Below are 19,678 nucleotides of genomic sequence, written 5' to 3' on the forward strand. Positions count from 1 at the left end.
ATTCCAATTGGGTTTGGTTCCTAACTCACAACACTAACTCCCAGAAGTGGAACCAACCAATTTGGACTTGTCGAAAAAAGGTTATGACGTCGGGAAAACAGACCATAATCCGTTATCCCGCATCAGCCTTGACACTCGATTTTATAAATTCATAAAAACTATTCAAATCTCGTCCAAAAATTACGTATTATACCTTTCTGGAAACTAGACTCAAAGTAGAACATCATGGAATCAAGAATCGATCAAAAACAGTGTATTAACATCGCGTTACAGACCCTACAATAAACGTATACGAATCTGTCAGCAAGCTGTTATCATCAAAACTCAATCTTAACGACCAATAAGCGCGTTAATATGATCAATTAAGGTATAAAAGACATGGGGAATCATAAAACTGACCTTGAATTGAAGTTTTCACGGTTGAAACTTGGCTGGGCAGAAGAAAAACGAGCAGGGGAGGTCCAGGTCTGACGGCTGCAAATAGGTTTAGGGTTTGAGTTTTCTTTTGTTTTATGATATAAAATAGTTACATCCAAGTCCCTCCAAATTGAAGTATGTAGCAACTTGGGTGGAAAGTTAAGTGAGAACGTTTACGAGGTTTGCAAGGAGCTCCCGAGAGAATGCCGGGTCAAGCCCGAAAGGTGTACATAACACTACAAGATTAAACCTTTTGTCGGAAATTAACGGGCGTTACATGGTGGCCCGAGAAGCTCGGTTGGGGAGCAACCACATCGCAATACGTAGGATTTTTATGTAGACAATTATATATATATTTTTTTATAGGGTAAGGATCTTAAGAGAACCCTTGGCAAATTGAGAACTTTGAGAACCATTTTGTACCACTAAAAAAATCTCTATAAAAATATTTAAAAAATTATAAAAAAATAAAAAAAAAATGAAAATTTTAAAAAAGTATAAAAAACTAAAATTCTTATATTTCATTCCAGTTTCATAAAAAAAATCAAAATTTTTTTTTTTTTAATTCGTGTTATACCTATACATATATGTATACTTTCATTTAATCTCTATTTACGTAGTGTACACATATATACTTATCATTTACCTTAAATTATACATATGTGTATAAAAAAACATGTGTACATATATGTACATATTATACATATATGTATAATTTAACAAAACCAAGAATTTTATTTTTTCGTTTTTTTTAGAAACTGGGATGATAAACAAGAATTTTAGTTTTTTTTATTTTTGTGTTTTTTTTTGTTTTATGATTTTTTTTTTATTTTTGAGTTTTTTTGTGATCCAAAATGGTTCTCACAGTTCTCAATTCCTAAAACGTTCTCGAATGATCCTGATCCTATATATATACATACATATACACACACCTCTAATATAGATTTTCATTTAATGTTAAACAAGTTAACTCCATTTAAGTTCAATAGAAAAACGGATACCAAAAGTTCGTGTGTATAATAGAGCACATGAACTTTTGAGTAAAATCGTACGTTGATAGCTTAAAATCCGTGTTTGGTATAAGGGAACAATGTATTTTTTTTTTCTAAAAATATTTGCATTCATTGATGTGAAATTTAAAAACAGGGGTCATAAAGCAAGATTTGAGAAAGTTAGAAAAATTGTTACGAGTATAGTAAAATTAAAAGCCTTAATTTAAAAAATGAAATAACTTATGTTCATATAGGGTCGTCCAAACCGCTCGTTGCTCAAACTCGCTCGCCGCTCGCTCAAAAATTGCTCGGAAAATACTCGCTCGTTTTTTCACTCGATTGTAAACAAGCCGCTCTGCTCGGTTCGGTTTGTAAACGAGCCAAGCAACGAGCAAAGGTCTGCTCGGTTCGGCTCGAATATTTTTAATTTGTTTTACATATATAAATATATAGACAACACACGTAAAATATAAGTATATAATTTTTTAAACCCTTTTAAATTTTTCCTATTCCGGCAATTTTATTGTTTTATTAGTTCGTTTCAAGTTTTCTGAATACTAAAAGTTTGTTTACATGTCCATTATATCTCACATCAAACTTCTTTCTTCTAAAAATTTACAACTTATTATATGTTTGTCTAAAAACTACTAATTTGTTTACAAAATATATTATTTACTGCCTTAAAACTTGTTTCTTATTTAAATCTTTAAAGTGAAAAAGAAATAAAAAAATGCTTGAAATCGCTCGATGTTCGATCGAAAAATGCTCGGTTTGATTTTGGCTCGTTTCGTTTTTCGCTCGATTCGAATTTCAGCCGTTCGGTTCGGTTCGGTTCGTTTGTAAACGAGTCAAGCAACGAGCAAGCCTTTGCTTGGTTCTGCTCAGCTCGTGAACAGCATATGTACTTTAGTAATTAAATGATAAAATTGTTAACAGTTATTGGGCTTAATCAACATGTGTAACCTCGACACATGTGCTAACGTGCACCATTTCATAGAAAGCTAAACAAAACGACATAAGCCCTGCAAATATAAGTTCAGATCGTTACAATGGTAAAAGTTTGTTAGTTAAGTGCGTGTATAATAGACAAATTCATATAACAAAAACTGAATACATGACAAGGCATTATGCACGTCCCTTTTTTAACTCATTTTCATTGTATGGAACACAAGATTTAACCTTCTAGAACCTGCCTTTGATCTAATTTTGAATTGAACGGGCCTACGTTGAAAATTAAAGGTTATGTATTTAATTTAATTGATGACCTTATCATGGTTTTACTCTTTCCACATGTTTTTAGCTATTTTTTATTAGTAGCAGAACAAAATGTCCTAGCTTTATGCTACAAACTAAGTTAACTATAAATACAGGAACAAGTTTGGTAGTTTATTGCATATATAGATATATCCGGCCTCTTGTTGGTTGCTTGTTCGCTTGCTTTAGCTTCCGACCCCAGTCCTCTCCAAGACTTCTGTGTGGCTGATCCAGATAGCAAAGGTACGTCCTGTAAATGTTTTCCCCTAAAGGCTCGAGCATTCAAGATTGAACTGCTTACACGCAGCATTTTTTGGTGTCTGTATGTGTTAAGTTTCCTATTTCTGTTTTCACAGTACTCGTGAATGGTGTGGTTTGCAAAGATCCAGAGCGTGTGCAGGCAGATGATTTTCTGTTCAGGGGGTTCCACCTGATGGGGAACACAACGAACGATGTTGGATCTAACGTGACCGCCGTGAATGTAGCACAGTTGCCAGGACTCAACACTCTTGGTATCTCCATGGCGCGTATTGACTTTGCTCCATGGGGCCTTAACGCTCCACACACGCATCCTCGAGCCACTGAAATATTGACTGTCATCGAAGGCAGTCTTCTAGTCGGTTTTGTCACATCCAACCCTGAAAACCGTCTCATCACAAAACGGCTTCAGAAGGGTGATGTCTTCGTGTTCCCGGAAGGTCTGATTCACTTCCAGCAAAATGTAGGAAACGGCTATGCTATTGCGATTGCTGGTTTGAGTAGTCAAAATCCGGGCACCATTACCATTGCAAATGCTGACTTTGGATCTAACCCTGATATACCTGGCGATATTCTTGCGAAGGCCTTCCAAGTCGCCATCAAGGTCGTTGAACAGATTCAATCCAAGTTCTGATATATGTTACGTGATCAAAATAGATGTTGACTTCTATACCTTATAACTTATGTTTGATTTTGTCTTGTTATATATCTAAAAGTAAATGAAATATATATGTGTTGATTGTGATTTCCAACTTAACTGTTAAAAAGCTATATATGTTCCATACATGGACCCTAATTATTTATTTTTTATTAATTATCAAACAATCAACGTCTCTACAACTGATATATTGTTTATAATGATCTTTTTGTTCGCATATGGCGGGTTTAAACTAATATAGTGTTTTTGGTTAGTTTGGTAATTCCGTAATTCAACCGAATAAATTACAAATACAATCATGTACATATATAAAATCAGTCTCAAACTTGCAAGCTCAAGCATACCGCTCATATGTAAATTTTGTTTTTAAGCATATGGCTATAGAATTAAAGAAACTAACAGCTAGTTAGAACCTCCAAAAGCATATTGTCGATCAAAACCTAGATATTCTCATTAAATACCCAAGTAAAGCCCACCACACTTTACTTACACATCACACTACAACAACTAGGCCTATTTCAAAGACACTTATCTTCGCTATATCCCCAGTTTGTCGTCGAGATAGCCTTTCTCGACGACATGTTGTAGATATAGAAGTCGATGCAACATCTTGGTTGCGCAATAGCTGGAAAATGTCGTCGCGGTAGAGTCGTCGGTATATGCTCTCTAAATTCGAAAGCTTTGTGCCACATTTAGATTGAGATATTTCATATTGCTTATTACTTTGTCTTAATATCTCTTTTTCCTCTCTGTGTACACAACCAGAGGGCGTCTGTGAGAGGAGGCAAACTGCCTTAGGCCCGATCATTCCAGAGGCCCGAAAATTAAAAAAAAAGTTGTATATATATATATATATACGGCAGGGTTAAAATGAAAACTCCCTTCAGTTGCGAAAATCATTGAAACTCTATAATAGCCATTGATCTTGATGGATGGATGGATGGTTGAGACTGGATGAATCATAAAAGTACTATTATGTAATTAAATATACCATGAAAAAGGTACAAAACGGCAACTTAGTCGGTTTAGATTTTTGCTTTATGTCACTAATCAACATTCATGCAGACACTCGGAACCATCATTTCATTCTCATATTCTAGACCGATTATATTTTCAGAAATCAAACTTCTCACAAAATTAAACCTGTTCATCTTCTTTTTCGGTGGAGAGAGAAATTCTGATAGCATTTCCAAGCAAATAGAAGCCGGAAAACTGAGAACTCGTATCAACAACTACTTTTTCGGTACGTGTGGGTGCATTTTAGTCCTTAATGTGCAATGTAATCGGTTGTTGATTTTGGCAGTTTCATATATGATTGTTTTATTTAAAATGTTTTGATTTGTCAATTTTTCCGTGTTTTCTAATTTAATCAACAAAAAAAGATTAAAAATCGATTATCAGTTTAGGGGTTCAGATAGTAGTTAGGGTTCAATTGTTCGTAATCGAAATTTAGGGTTTCTGGAAATTTGTTGAGGTGTAATGTTTGTTTGACAGTAAAATTTTTGGGTACTTTTTTTGTTTGACAAAATGTTGGTTTTATAAAACAAAATTTGAGGATTTAGAAAAAAATTGTAAACTAAATGGTTTTACTTTTCAAGATCAATTTTTGGTGTAAGTGAAAATTTAGTGGGTATTTTGGCGTTTTGATTAAAGTATTTTAAATTTATTCAAATTTTTGGTTGCTAATGACGTAAAAAGATTCAATTTTTTTTTTATTTTTGGTTGCTAATAACGTTAAATTTATTGAAATTTGCTATTTTTAGAATAGAAAATGAGCTTCATTCTTCTTTTTATTGATGGCTCTTAAAAAGATTCAAACTTTTTTATTTTTGTTGTGATTTTTGAAGAAATCTTGAATTTTGTACTAAATATTTATCTTATTTTGTACCGGTGAAAATAAGACGGTGGGGTGGGGTGGTCTCAAGAGTTTGTACATAAACGTATGTTTTTTTAAATAAATGTTACTGTAGTCTACAAATGTGTGTTTTTGTAACATCCGTGGCAAAACCGAGTACACCTTAGTACTTACAAACTCGAATAAGCGTTTAACCGTTTATTGCGTAACGAACAAACGAATAACCAAACGGGTCTGGTTATGGTCCGGATATCCTAGGGTGCTATCTATAAGTGATATACGATCTATGCAAGCTAAAATATTAGTAATATGGCCTTAGTTCGATAGCAAACAAGTTAAACGAAAACATGCTTGTTTAACTACCCGCTATAGACTTAAACGCGAAAGATAGTTACAAACCAAGCATTGTATCATCCGTTAAGCCAAAAAAGACTTACCAAACACTTACTTGAAATGTTTTAAGCGATCCGTGAAAATATTTTTGATTTTTACAAACATATAGTATGTTTTTATAATTTTACACAAAACTAGCCGAAAAGCACTCGTTTTCGCTCCGTTTGTCGCACCCGATATATTTTTGTCGCCAGAAACCGAACCCGAAATAAATTTGGACTCGGCATTTAACGTTCGGGGCACGTAAATCGAGAAAAGTGGGCCAAATGGGCCCAAAAGGGGACCCAACGAGCCCACCCCGCCAAAGAAGACTTTCCCCCCCTTAAACCCTTTTCATATTTAAACAAGTTATAAGATATTTTGTGATATCTTTTTCATGAGAATTCTAGACACAAGTTCTGCTCCAGCCAGAAAACCTTCAAACCCTAAGGTAAGGAGCTTAAATAAGTAGCATTTGTACTTGTTTAAACTCGTTTAATACCATAAAAACATGTCTTGGTTACTAAAAATCATTCCTAACCGTGTAAAAATCCTAAAAATGGTCCATAAACATGTTTTGATCATAAAAACGGTAAGGAACCTGTTTTGATAGTTTTTTTGGCCATAAACACGGATGAAAGGGTTGAAACGGCGTTTTTACGGTTCAAAAGTTCGTTTTTGTGCGCTAGCCGAAACCCTAAGTTAAGGGCTGTTATGTTGATGAAAAATTGCTTGGTTTGTGATATAGGACTTGTACCTAGCTTGCTTAGAAGCACAAGAACCTGAAAACTTGATTAAAAAGTCGGAAACGTGCCAAACCCGCTAAGGTAATACCGAAACACTCGCTTACGGGCTATTTAGGTTAAGGTTGTGATGTGCATATTTTTAGGACTTGAAATTTTTTAGGGACATCAGGGACCATGACAATAAGTCCCTGTTCAAATTTGGTAATTTTTCGACCATCCAAGAAAATTTGGCGAATTTATTACCGAATTGGGAAGTTTATTTGAGAAAAATAGCTAAAATACTTAAAAAATTATGAAATTTTTCTGGGAACTCAGATTTGATGTATTTTTATCACATATGAATTTTGAGATCATTTGAAGAAGTCTAAAGGTGTTTTGTACATATGCGTTCGTGCGAATTTTTATAGCCAAATTTGGGCCGAAAAGAATATTGAACAAGCTTTTTACATTCTGTAATTGATATAGATTGTTTTGGGACATGATTTGAGTATTCAGGAATTTTGGTGGAATTTTTGGAAATTGTTTGGAATAAACGGATGATTTTCAGGCGAAATATAGCTGATAAAATGAATTTTTATAAATTATTAAATCAGTAAATAATCCCAGAAATATTTTTATAAAAATCTACATATTTTAATTGATAAGTGGCTAAATTTTCATAATTTAATGATTAACGGTTAATTAATTATGCTAATTTAAAGATTAAACAAATTTAGTTTTATAAAAACCGGCAAGTTCGCGACTAACGAACCTGCGGGAATATCAAAACACCAAGAGTGATCAAAAATCATATTTTTGGACTAATTAAGTAAAAACAAACTTTTCTATGAAAAATCTGGACAATCCGGATAGATTGTGCGCGTTTCTTCTTAAATCAAACCGAATAAACGGAAACGGACCCCGAGGCTAATCCGGTACTCCAGTATGTGATCCTTCTTTATAACTTAATCATTTTATTAACCAATACATTTACCCAAGCTTATTTTCCCATAACTGTTTTCTGAACGCGTAAACGAACAACTTGGCCCAGCTGGGAAAACGGGAATCTGAGCCAAGTTCAGTTTTAAGTATTAGACATTGAACAACATCACAGCCTAAGCCTATTACCACTTTCTGGGCGTACCAGCTATACCCAGATTAGTTATACAGCCCAGTTTAATACTGAGATTATAATAATATTAAAATATTAATATTATTATAATATGGACTATAGGGACTAAGTGATAGCAAGGGAAACGAACCCCGTGCTGATCTCGCACTGAGTGCCTACAAAACCGTGAGTTTCATGACCCCACTCTTTAAACTATTTTACAAACTTTTGGGGTGGAAAGCATGTTTATACACGTTATTTATCTAAACACGGATCAGGATATAAAATATCTGAACATTTATATATGAAAAGTCCCTACAAACATAATGATTAACTACGTGCTGATGAAAGATGATTATTATCGTTGATTGATATATTGAGTGGAGATACTACGAATTGCAAAACATAATGAAATTACACGTGACGGCATGTTTATACAAACACGTTATGTAATGTTAAACATAACTAATTGGGGAGACAACGTGGTCTGTAATGGCTATAGGGATAACGTGGTCTGTGATGATTATGGGGCTGTTGTGGGCAGAAGGGGGGCCACAATAGTAACAAACTAAAGTTGAGTATGGCCTATGAGCCAAGTTCTGCTGCAACTTACTAAACTAAAGTTGAGTATAGCCTATGAGCCAAGTTCTGCTGCAACTTACTAAACTAAAGTTGAGTATGGTCTATGAGCCAAGTTCTGCTGCAACTTACTAAACTAAAGTTGAGTATGGTCTATGAGCCAAGTTCTGCTGCAACTTATAAACTAAAGTTGAATATGGCCTATGAGCCAAGTTCTGCTGCAACTTATTAAACGAACTAACTTGATTATGACATGAATGTTAAGAAAATAATTTGATTATGCGTATTGTGGGCGGATGGGGAGCCACAGTATTTGGTGATACGTGATAAATACTATATGTGTATATGTGTCTATATACATGCTATGTGATTAGCCGTAGGAAATACTATGTGTAGAATATACTAATTATTTGCGTGTACACTATATAATGTTTGAGTTTATGTGGAATCGTTGTGGGAGGAAGGGGGTCCACAGTGGTTGGTTAAACACGGAAATTGGAAACATGTAGTACGAACAAACAATCACGATTTTACCGAAATTTCGAATTTATATTATAAACTTACATGTGTGCATATGCACACACAAGGATATGGCTGTACATATTTATACAAACGTAAATACATATTTTTACATACGCGCGTACATACAAACTATGACTGTGTGGTACGCAGAACTGATTTTGTTAAACTTATGAAACTCACCAACTATTCGTAGTTGACCTGTTTTAACATGCTTTTCAGGTAATCAGATATGAGAAGTAATTTCCTGTGCGTTACGTGTCTGATTGGTGATTGATGTCGTGGGCATTTGAGTTATAAGTAAAGTGATTGAAGAACAGGTTTAATTGTATCACCTAGTTTGTAAAAGATGTTAGAACGATGTAATATATTGTAAATTATTTAGTAATGTTTCTTTATGAACAATGTATTTGATATCAGTTGTATCTGTTGCATTTCCGTTTTATGCTTCCGCAATTCGCTTAACGGAGTGTGACAGTTTTTAATATGCGAAAACGTATGTTAAGCTTGTCTTCAGAGTTTTTTATAATTAATGTGCAAAAACATATGTTACGCCTATCTATAAACGTATGTTTTTTAATGTGCAAAAACATATGTTTTTTTATAATATAACTAAAATATCTAAAAAATCATATGAATTATGTATATGGATTTTGGAAGATGGATATGATCACGTAGACTTAAAAATTTGAGATTATCTTCAATAAAGACTATTTTTTATATTTATTTAAGTTGCTTCAATTTAAAGAGGAAAAATGATAAACAAACAAACTGATATAGCTTCAAATTTAATACTCTTTTGAGTTGTTTTCCCAAAATCTGTTGGAATTTTCAAAAAAAAAGTGACGGTGATGATGAAGGGCGGTGGCGGTGATATCAAGGAGGTGGTGGTAGTGATAGCAAAAATGTGTGATGGAGGCGGCGATGGTTTGTAATATGCAAGATTTCTTAAGATATGCAAAATTGACAAGATATTTGAAAAATAAAAAAGATGAAGAAAAAGTGTGAAAGACAAAAGTCAAAAAGATGGTTGAAAAGGGACATGCTAGAACAAAAAGATTCATTTCTTTATATTTAAATTAAAAAATACAAAAAAGTAAAGGATAAATAAAAGACTCAAAATGACAAAGCGCCTTTATAAATATAATACAATGAAATATTAAACCACATACGTGGGGTTGCATCCATGATCACATACTTCCCCTATTGTTTAGTCAAATCTCTCTCCAAATAATGAAAAAAAACATGAAATTTGATGACTTTTGTATCTACCAACAAAATTTTTATTTAATCTTCATTTACAGAATGTACATATATGTACATTATCATTTATCTTATTGTACATATATGTATATATAATAACATATATAAAATTATAAAATAAGCTTTACACACATACACACAAACACATATATGTAATTTTGCTAAACCGATGTTTTTTTTTTGTATTTTTTTTATTAAATCGGGATGAAAGATAAATTTATTTTGTTTTTTTACTTTTTTTTTATTTTTGTGTTTTTTTTTGTTTTATAATTTTTTTTATTTTTCTTAAAAATAGTTTTTTTATCCAAAATTGTTTTCAACGTTCTCAATTTCAAAATGGTTTTTATATGATCTCAATCCTATATATATATATATATATATATATATATATATATATATATGTAGGGAAAGGATCAAGAAAAAACTCATACTTAGAAAGAAAACTTAAAAACTCCTAAATAATTATTTTTAATTAAAAATTAAAAAATATTTTTAAATTTTTGTTTCTTCCATTATTCTTATAATTTGTTACTATTCACCAGAAAAAAATAAAATAAAATAAAAACTCGATGCAATGCACATGTGTATTACTTTGCAATAATATTGTATTACACATGTGCATTAGTGTGTATCTTTATGTTTGATAGTTTTTAATTGCAAACATTCAATATCTGTGTATTATATATGTGCAGTAGTGGTGTATTATATACAAAAAAAATATTAAAAAAATAAAATAAAAGTCGATGTAGTGCACATGTGCATTAGTGTTGTATTACACATACGTACTAGTGTGTATTCGATGTATGCATTAGTCTTATATTGCATAAATACAATAGTTTTGTATTCCATGTTATACAACACTCTTACATATATGCGATACACAATATTACACATATGCACTACACCGACGAGATTACGACAAGAGTTTGTTTTTTTAGCAATATCAACATATAAGAATAATGGAGAAAAAATAAATTGCAAAAAAAGTTTAGTTAAAAAAAGTCTTTATGAGTTTTTAAATTTGATCAAATACAAATTAATTTAGCTACGATGTAATTACATAATTACATTATTTGGTTCTCCCAGTTAGAACGTTAATTTCATTTGTGCGTTAACTTTTCCATATATATATATATATAATTATATATATATAATTATATATACAAGTAGAGTAATTATGTAATTGCATCACAGAGTAAATACATAATTACTCTACTTGTATATATAATTATTCTACTTGATTCTTACAATTAGCACGTTAATTTCATTTTTGTTTGATCCAAACCCTATATATATATATATAGAGAGAGAGAGAGAGAGAAAAGGGTTAAAATAAAAATAGATAGTTTTGTAGAAAGAGTAGGAAGGACATAAAATTTAGAGTTAGGAAACTATGTAGGCTAAATCCTAGGAAACTATTTGGTATTTTTGAAACTACTAATCTTAACCACTAGTTCCTAGATCCAAGGGCCTAGATTTATTCTTACTATTCCTAGAAAACTATCTCTTTTTACTATAACCCACCCCTATATATATATATATATATATATATATATATATATATATATGGGATGGTCCAGGAGAAAAATCATATTAGTACGAGAAGTGATTTATAACCTTTGATTAGACTAATCAATGGACTACATTTGCTATGGCAATTTTGTAATTAATGGGTTCATTGTTTCAATGAGTTTTTAATAAAAGGGTAATGTAGCAATTTTGTTGGTAGAAAAAACGTTGAAACTGGTTGTTGTGAATTTGAATCCAATATATCACGCTTCTTTCATCAATCATTCCATCCCTTTTTCAAAAACTATAAAAAGATCTGCTCAATATTCACAAACATTCAACCGATTCTTACAAATCTTCATCCTGTAGGTGAAAATTAGCCTGCAATTTAGTATAAAAAGGGGTGTTTGTTGATCAAAACCTAGTTTCTATTGTGAAGGAGGTGTAGCAGTCGACGATTAACAAGGTGAGGTTTTTGTTCTTCATCCAATTTCATCTTTTTTTGTTCAATTAGAGATTGCGAAACTATAATTATATTTACGAATAACTGGATTATGATATTGAAAACAGAACCAGGTGCTTCCATATCATCTACCGGTGTTAAAAAAAGGTTTTCTGTTTTAAGCATTGTTGAAATGAAATTCGAACAATCAATTGCAATCAATAGAGAATATTATGATGAAGGGTCGGTTATCCTATGTTAGATTTTTTTTTCTTTTTGTTATTCTGATGTTTGTGTAGATAACTGATTAATGAAGGGTAAGCTAAGCTATATTGAAAAAAGGTATGTTTGTTATTCTTCATAAATTTTAATCACTATTATAAAGGCATTAAATATCTTGTTTGTAATAAGAAGTAGTGAAAGGATAGCTACGAAAAAATCTTTTGAAAAGTTTTCAAACGTTGCTAATAATCCGGTTGTTATCGATGGGATTCTAAAGAAGATTCAACATATATGTCCCGTGTGTGATCGATACGAGATCTGCACGATGTCCAGGAGTGCATAATCCTCATAGACTCGTTTATGGTGTACAAGACGAAGAACACGAACAAACACAAACACATACAACGAATGGGATAAACACGATGTAAAACTCTTTTATATATTAATCATAACATATTACAAACCGTAAGAGCATACATCTTTTTGTCAACCCGAGGTGAGCTCTACCTCGGGTATGCCCATGAAACTTGCCTATTTGCTTCTTTCATATGAATTGAACAGTTGAACAACTAACTAAAACCCTAAACATGACACACACACGCACACACACACATATGTATAATTAAACATTTTTGCAGGCTCGGGCTTGGGCCTCCAGGCAAACTTAACTAAGTTCGCCCTTGCCACAACTTCGCCTAAGCAGGTCTGAATTGCATAGCGACAATAATAAAATGTACCAACAGACTCCCCCTTGACCGTTGCTCTCAATTCTGACAAACACTAAAGATCATCTATTACAAAACATGCACTAACATCAACAATTATAAGTATGGGAAAATGTGGCTATAATGCGGCATATGGAGACCTACATGGGAGAACGAAATTGGGATATTTGGCTTAATGAGGATCCTAAGAAGCAAAAAAAGAAAAAAAAAGAAAAATAAAGTGGTTAATGTTTATGTTTTGATTATAACCGCTTGTAAATGCAGCATTAAAAGTTATAGGTTTAATTGACAAGATTAGTTTGAATGTAACATATCAGATTTTTCTCGTATTTGTATTGTTTATGCTTAACCTGACTCGGGAATGTAATCCGGATCTTTTGTATTACTAAAATCGTGCAATTATTATAATATAACTTTGTTCAATTTATTTTATATCCCCATGACTTTTAAACTCGTCAAACAACCCTTAGAAACTCTTAAAATCACTTAAAATGGCTAAAAAATCATGTTTATAGAAGTACAAGGACTGTATTTGTCAAAAATAAAAGTGTGAAACCCCCCCCCCCCCCTCCCACCCCTTCATTCCGTGCTACACAGAGAAGGGAGCCTTACGCAGCCGCGAGACGTGGAGGGACACCTGCATCAGATTGTGTTCTTTTTTACTCACTTATTCGTTTTTAATGCTAAATCGAACCTATTTTAACCCAAATCCCAAAACTTAAGCCCCAAGATAAGTCATATAATATTATAACATGTCCAAGTTCATTTCCTAAATAATATAAACAAATTTTGTTAGTTATTATACCCAATTTTGTCATTAATTGATTATATTGTTTGCTATTCGAGCCCGTTTACCAAATAAACAAATTCTAACTCTTATTATTATAACCAACCAATCAAGAAACCCTAAATACATCTGCAGCTCAGCACCATCTCTGGAAATCTCTAATTACATCTTCCCCATTGAGGATTTCTTCAAGTTCTTTAATGCTTTTGTTTGACTATGGTGTTCAAGACTCTTTGACCTCGCTTATCTTCTAGTTCTATTAATCATTCGGGTACATTGTCTTCATGAAAAACGCTTATTTTTGTCTAACTAACAAATCCCTTAATCAATTTTACTGATTGATGGGGTTTTGTCGGTAAATTGTTCTCCAACCCGTTTAAGGTTATAAAAGTCAATTTTAATGGTTTTTCAATTACTATACCATCTGATCGGAATTAGCTTTCGTGCTAGAAGACTTTTGCGTTTTTCATGAAATTTTGAGTGTACTTGCTAGAACCCGATGTCATATTCGAAGTTCGGATTATGAACTGTAATGGCTCGTTTAAACGTTAAATATTCCATATATATCTTGAGTTATATACATCCGTTTGACTTAATTTCAGCGGCTATGTCCTCTTTTTTTAATTCTATTTTACTGCCTCAAAGTTCTAGGTCAGTTCGTGTTGGATCTGTTAGCAAGTTAAAGGCTCGGACTCGTTTATTATTCTTATTTTATTCTATAGCTCTCCAATCATAAATGTGAGTAATCACTCCCCTATGTTTCTGATTGTAAAACCGTTTTGTGGACTTTATGCATACTATATTGTATTAAACATATTATTATCTCAACTGTAAATCTCAAATATTGTGTAGTTGATCAATTGAATGCTTATATTTTCTTACCTACTCATTTGTATATTTAACGCATTGGGAGAGGTCCATCATAATCATATTATAGTATGATCATACACCGTCTTAGTAGCCATCGATTGTGTTTGATTAATCATGGCCAACCGACACCTTGTTTGTATTTATTTTGCCTTGGTAGTCAAAGCCCGATTAGCTAGGCAGTGGTCAACGACACCAATTATTTGCTCATTATTTGTTTAATATTTAATTGTTGATACTCATGATATTGATTTAGATAGTTTTATATATTTTTTATTCATTATCAAAATCTGGGGATTACTTACTCAACATGTTTTGTTGACAAATATATCTATTTTGTACGCATATTGGAGGTTATTCTTTGGTTTAAAGGGAAGGTTGAAGAACACAGATTGGACTTTAGGATATAAATAAAAAGAAAAGTTGCTATTATATTATTTGTTTTGGTTTTATTTGTAATTGGTTGAGACTTGTGTACTAGATTTGAAATTAATAAAGTAATTTAGATGTTGTCATAATAAATATTGTATGATTTTCTTGTAAGCTGTGAACCAACAGTTTGCGCCCTAACATTTCCGCCTTGGATTGGGGTGTGAGATATTGGTATCAGAGCCGAAGACTATAAGATAGATCGTTAGAAATGTCCTAGTAACATGCTTAGGACCCTATACGTACTTACTTGACTGCCTTATGTGTTCAAATTTTTATTGTTTATAGCTTATTAAATATTTAATTATTTATTATTTAATTATGTATACACACACATACAAACTCCGAGGCAATGCCTCATTCTACAAATTTTTTCTTTATTAAGTTATTAGATTGTTTTTATTTACGTGAAATTCCTTAAGAATTTCCACGATTTTTATTTTTACTCCTTCTCCTTAAGGAAAGGGGTATGACGAGTTCTTGTAGTAACTGGAAGAGGGAGAATACTATGAGTCGGATCTTGCAAAATGATTCCGAGAATCAAAGGAAAGATGTTATTCCTTTCCTGGAGGATTTTGAACATAGTATCAAACGTATAGGCCAAAGCAGAACATACGTCATATCATCCGGTACCTTAAGTGATCAACGTAACCAATGTGACGTTTACCTTTCCTAAATTATCAAACCGAATTCACGGTGCTTTCATGGATAAATTTGGAACTTTCAAATTATTTATTATTATTTTTAAATGTTTAGCTAGGGATTCGTGGATACTCCAACTATATATCCATTTTCTCAATCCGTTTTAATTACAATATTGAGCATTATCATCTGTGGTGGTTCACGAGATGCTCCAACTACCCATATTTGATTTCGTTAATTCGTTGTTTAGTTGAACCATTTAAAATGCCTTGGAACGCTCATGGGCATTTCAACTCCATTATCTCGATGATCCGTTATTTAGTCGGCCCAACAAAATACCAATGAAAGCTCATGGGAAGCCCAACTCAAAAATTTATTTTTGCATGCTAACAAGTTGGGACAATAAAATGCCATGAAAGGTGCATGGAAAGCCCAACCCATCAGAGGAAATTCGTTTATTCATTTATTTACTTGATTTTGTTTAATAAAAAAATTCATGATTTGATTTATACACACTACTTCAATTAATCGAAGTATTTTAACCTCCTGATCCGACACAATCCTCCAATTATAAAGACACAGTTATCACATTATTTAACATTTATCATTTTGTTACGTCTTCCCTCGTTTATATAATTTTATTTTATTCTCAAACTATCAAATATGTTTCAATTTTCACAATCAACTTTTAATTATTAATATTTTAGTACTTCATGTTTTAGTTAAGCTCGTGTTACTTATCATATTACGCAACTTGCCTTCTATCTTAAAAATCTTTATTGAAATTTTATTATTAAATTGAATTTTCCATCATTTAAATTAAATTTCTACTATTAAATTAAATCTACCATTACTTAATTTAGTTTTCATTATTAAATTGAATTTTCCTTCTTAATTGAATTTCCATGATGATACATGGATAACTAGATCACCCATTTCATTTATTGACATTTTCACAATTTTTGTTGAAAACCTACGGTGATTCATGGGTATCTCATTCATTATTATTAAATTTCATTATTTAGTTGAAATTCCACGGTGGTTCGTGGATATTTTAACGCTCTACTTTGAATTTTGATATATCTTGAGAATTATGAATGTTTCGATGATGACTTAGCTGGTTGGTGGAATAGTCATGGTGATTCATGCATTTTCTAACCCCGCATTTTTATTTATTTTATTATATTATTCCACAACCCATTTTCATTTTCACTATTAATTTAATATTCGTTATTTATTTAAACTCCCATGATAAACCATGTATAACTCAAATTACTTATTTCATTTTACTTATAACGATTTTATGGAAATAGGAAAATCTCTCATAATCTGTGATACTCTAGTGACCCACTAAAATCTATTTTTTAAGATTTATTTGGAATAGGACTATCCTGGTGATTTGAGAATATCCGTTTCTCAATTCAATCTCTTAACAATTTATTCGAATACTTAATTTTCAAATTTCTATTTATGTTTCAATTATTATTTTATCTCATTTTTTCAAGTAAAATTCTATTTTTATACTATTACTCATGAAGTAGCAATTTTCAAATAGAATTCTATTTTGCATTATTTCTGTCTTAAGTTATTTTGTCTTTTCAAATTACGTATTGTAACGACTTCTTATTTAATTATTGTATTGAATTATTTCAATTTAACTTATTTATCCTTTGTTTATTTCTATCTCATAAATAAAATTTATTATTATTTCTCAAGCTAATTTTTTATGACTCCTTCCTCTTATCTTATTTTCTCGTCATCACAGTCAATTTTATCGGAATCTCATTAAAAAAAATCCAATGTTTTCATTAATCAAACTCGAAAGTTCACCTCATTTGTTTTTTTAAGATATTTCATAGATTGATGATCTTCCATTCAAAATTAATTAAACTTTTACTTTCTCACAAACTTATTAAATGTTTTGTAACCCACACGATGGGCCGAATCATGTGGACCATCCGACAATATAAGTAATTATATTCTGGAACATAACTATCCAAGTCTTCGTATGTAAATCATAGTACGTATAATTGTGTGTCATAATCTAGAACTGAAAATATTCGTATTGGGTAATGGTAAAATGTAAAGATGATAAGGACATAGTGAATACGCCGCTGGTACATCTTATATATAAGTGCCCTTATCATATTTTCATTTGGAGCGTTGCTCCAACCACTTGAAGTTCCATTTTATACTAAAAATTTTTTATTTTATTTAAGAATTTTTTTTCCTTTAAAGTTTAATTATTTTTAACACTATATTTGTTCTAGTTTTCTCTAATTTCGGGACGAAACTCCCAAAAGTAAACAAGACTGTAACATCTTGGATTATTTCGTATTTGTATTCGTTTAGGTTTAACGCGACTAAGGAATTTAATTCGGATCTTTTCTCTTACTAAAATCTTGCATTTAGTAGTATTTAACTTTGTTAAACTTATTTTATACCCTCATAACTTTTAAACTCGTCAAACAACCCTTAGAAACTCTTAAAATCGCTTAAAACGGCTAAAAATCGCGTTTATAAAAGTACAAGGACTATATTTGCCAAAATTAAAAGTTGAAACACCCCCCCCCCTTTCATGTCGCGTTACACGGAGAGGGGATCCTCATGTGGTTGTGTGGCGCAGAGAGACACTTGCGACAGATTGTGGTCGTTTTGACTCGCTTATTCGTTTTTATTGCTAAATCAAGCCTATTTAGACCAAAATCCCGAAACTAAGCCCCAAGATAAGTCATATAATATCATAACATGTCCAAGTTGATTCACTAAATAATAATAATGAATTTTGTTAGTTATTATACCCGATTTTAACATTAATTGATTATATTTCATTTCCCATTCGAGCCCGTTTACCAAATCAACAAATTATGGCTCTTATTATTATAACTAGCCTTTCAAGAAACCCTAAATACATCTGCAACTCAGCCACCAACTATGGAAATCTCAAGTTACGTCTTCCCCATTGAGGATTTCTTCAAGTTCTTTAATGCTTTTGTTTGACTATGGTGTTCGAGACTCTTTGACCTCGCCTTATTTGTATTTATTTTCCTTAGTAGTCAAAGCCCGATTCGCTAGCCAATGGTCAACGACACCAATTATTTGCTCAGTATTTGCTTAATATTTAATTGTTGATACTCATGATATTAATTTGCATAGTTTTATATATATTTTATTCATTATCAAAATCTGGTAATTACTTACTCAACATGTTTTGTTGACAAATATATATATTTTGTACGCATATTGCAGGTTATTCTTTGGCTCGAAGGGAAGGTTGAAGAACACACAAATTGGACTTTAGGTTATAAATAAAAAGAAAAGTTGCTATTATATTATTTATTTTGGTTTTATTTGTAATTGATTGAGACTTGTGTACTTGATTTGAAATTAATAAAGTAATTTAGATGTTCTCATAATAAATATTGTATGATAGTGTCTTGTAAGCTGTGAACCAACAGTTTGCGCCCTGACATTTCTGCCTTAAGTTAGGGTGTGACAGTTAATGTGTATGAGAAGTAAAGGATGTGTACAGAAGTGTAGCCTAGTGTGATTTATGAGTTTATTCAAAAATGTTTTTGTGTGTATGTAACCGTAGGGATGCTTGAAAAAGTGTTTGTTGAACATAATTTGTCTTTGTATTGGTATTGTGGGATAACTTTGTTGGTATGCCCGTGTAAGTATGTTTGAAAAGGAAATCCATACTATATAATGTAATTTGTCTTTTTAGCACTTGAGACTTAGAGTACTCGTTCATTGTAACCACTTGTAACCACTTTATTATTAATAAATCGGTGGTGATAGTTTTCACCACCTGGGGTTTTTTTCTTGTTATCCTAAGGGTAACAGGGTTTTTCCTCATAACAAATCTCTGTGTTCAAGCAATATTTCCAAGCACCTAGTCCCATTTTACTAATTTGGCTGTAAAATCACACTTGTCAATTTTTGACCAAAACAATTTGGTGCCCACCGTGGGGCCAACGGTGCTTTAATCCATTAAATCCGTTTATTTCATTTCCAATCACTTTTCACTCTCTTGACAATGGCCTCACAAC

The 19,678-nt window shown here is 31.9% G+C and overlaps 1 protein-coding gene across 1 annotated transcript; it reads left to right on the top strand.

Moving 5' to 3' along the window:
• Nucleotides 1-2,458: 2,458 nt before the first annotated feature.
• Nucleotides 2,459-3,555, top strand: LOC143577468 (putative germin-like protein 2-1). The gene is made up of 3 exons (XM_077061297.1): nucleotides 2,459-2,467; nucleotides 2,795-2,906; nucleotides 3,020-3,555. The coding sequence occupies exons 1-3, from the start codon at nucleotides 2,459-2,461 to the stop codon at nucleotides 3,553-3,555; spliced, it is 657 nt and encodes a 218-aa protein (XP_076917412.1).
• The last annotated feature ends 16,123 nt before the right edge of the window (nucleotides 3,556-19,678 follow it).

The sequence above is a fragment of the Bidens hawaiensis genome, unplaced genomic scaffold (assembly GCF_021521415.1).
Source record: "Bidens hawaiensis isolate Kalapana, Puna unplaced genomic scaffold, B.hawaiensis_p1.1 tig00028623_1, whole genome shotgun sequence".
NCBI lineage: Eukaryota > Viridiplantae > Streptophyta > Magnoliopsida > Asterales > Asteraceae > Bidens > Bidens hawaiensis.

Coding starts and splice junctions, on each gene's coding strand:
- LOC143577468 (XM_077061297.1), top strand. Junction 2,907..3,019: donor GGCTGATCCAGATAGCAAAG/GTACGTCCTGTA, acceptor CTGTTTTCACAG/TACTCGTGAATGGTGTGGTT.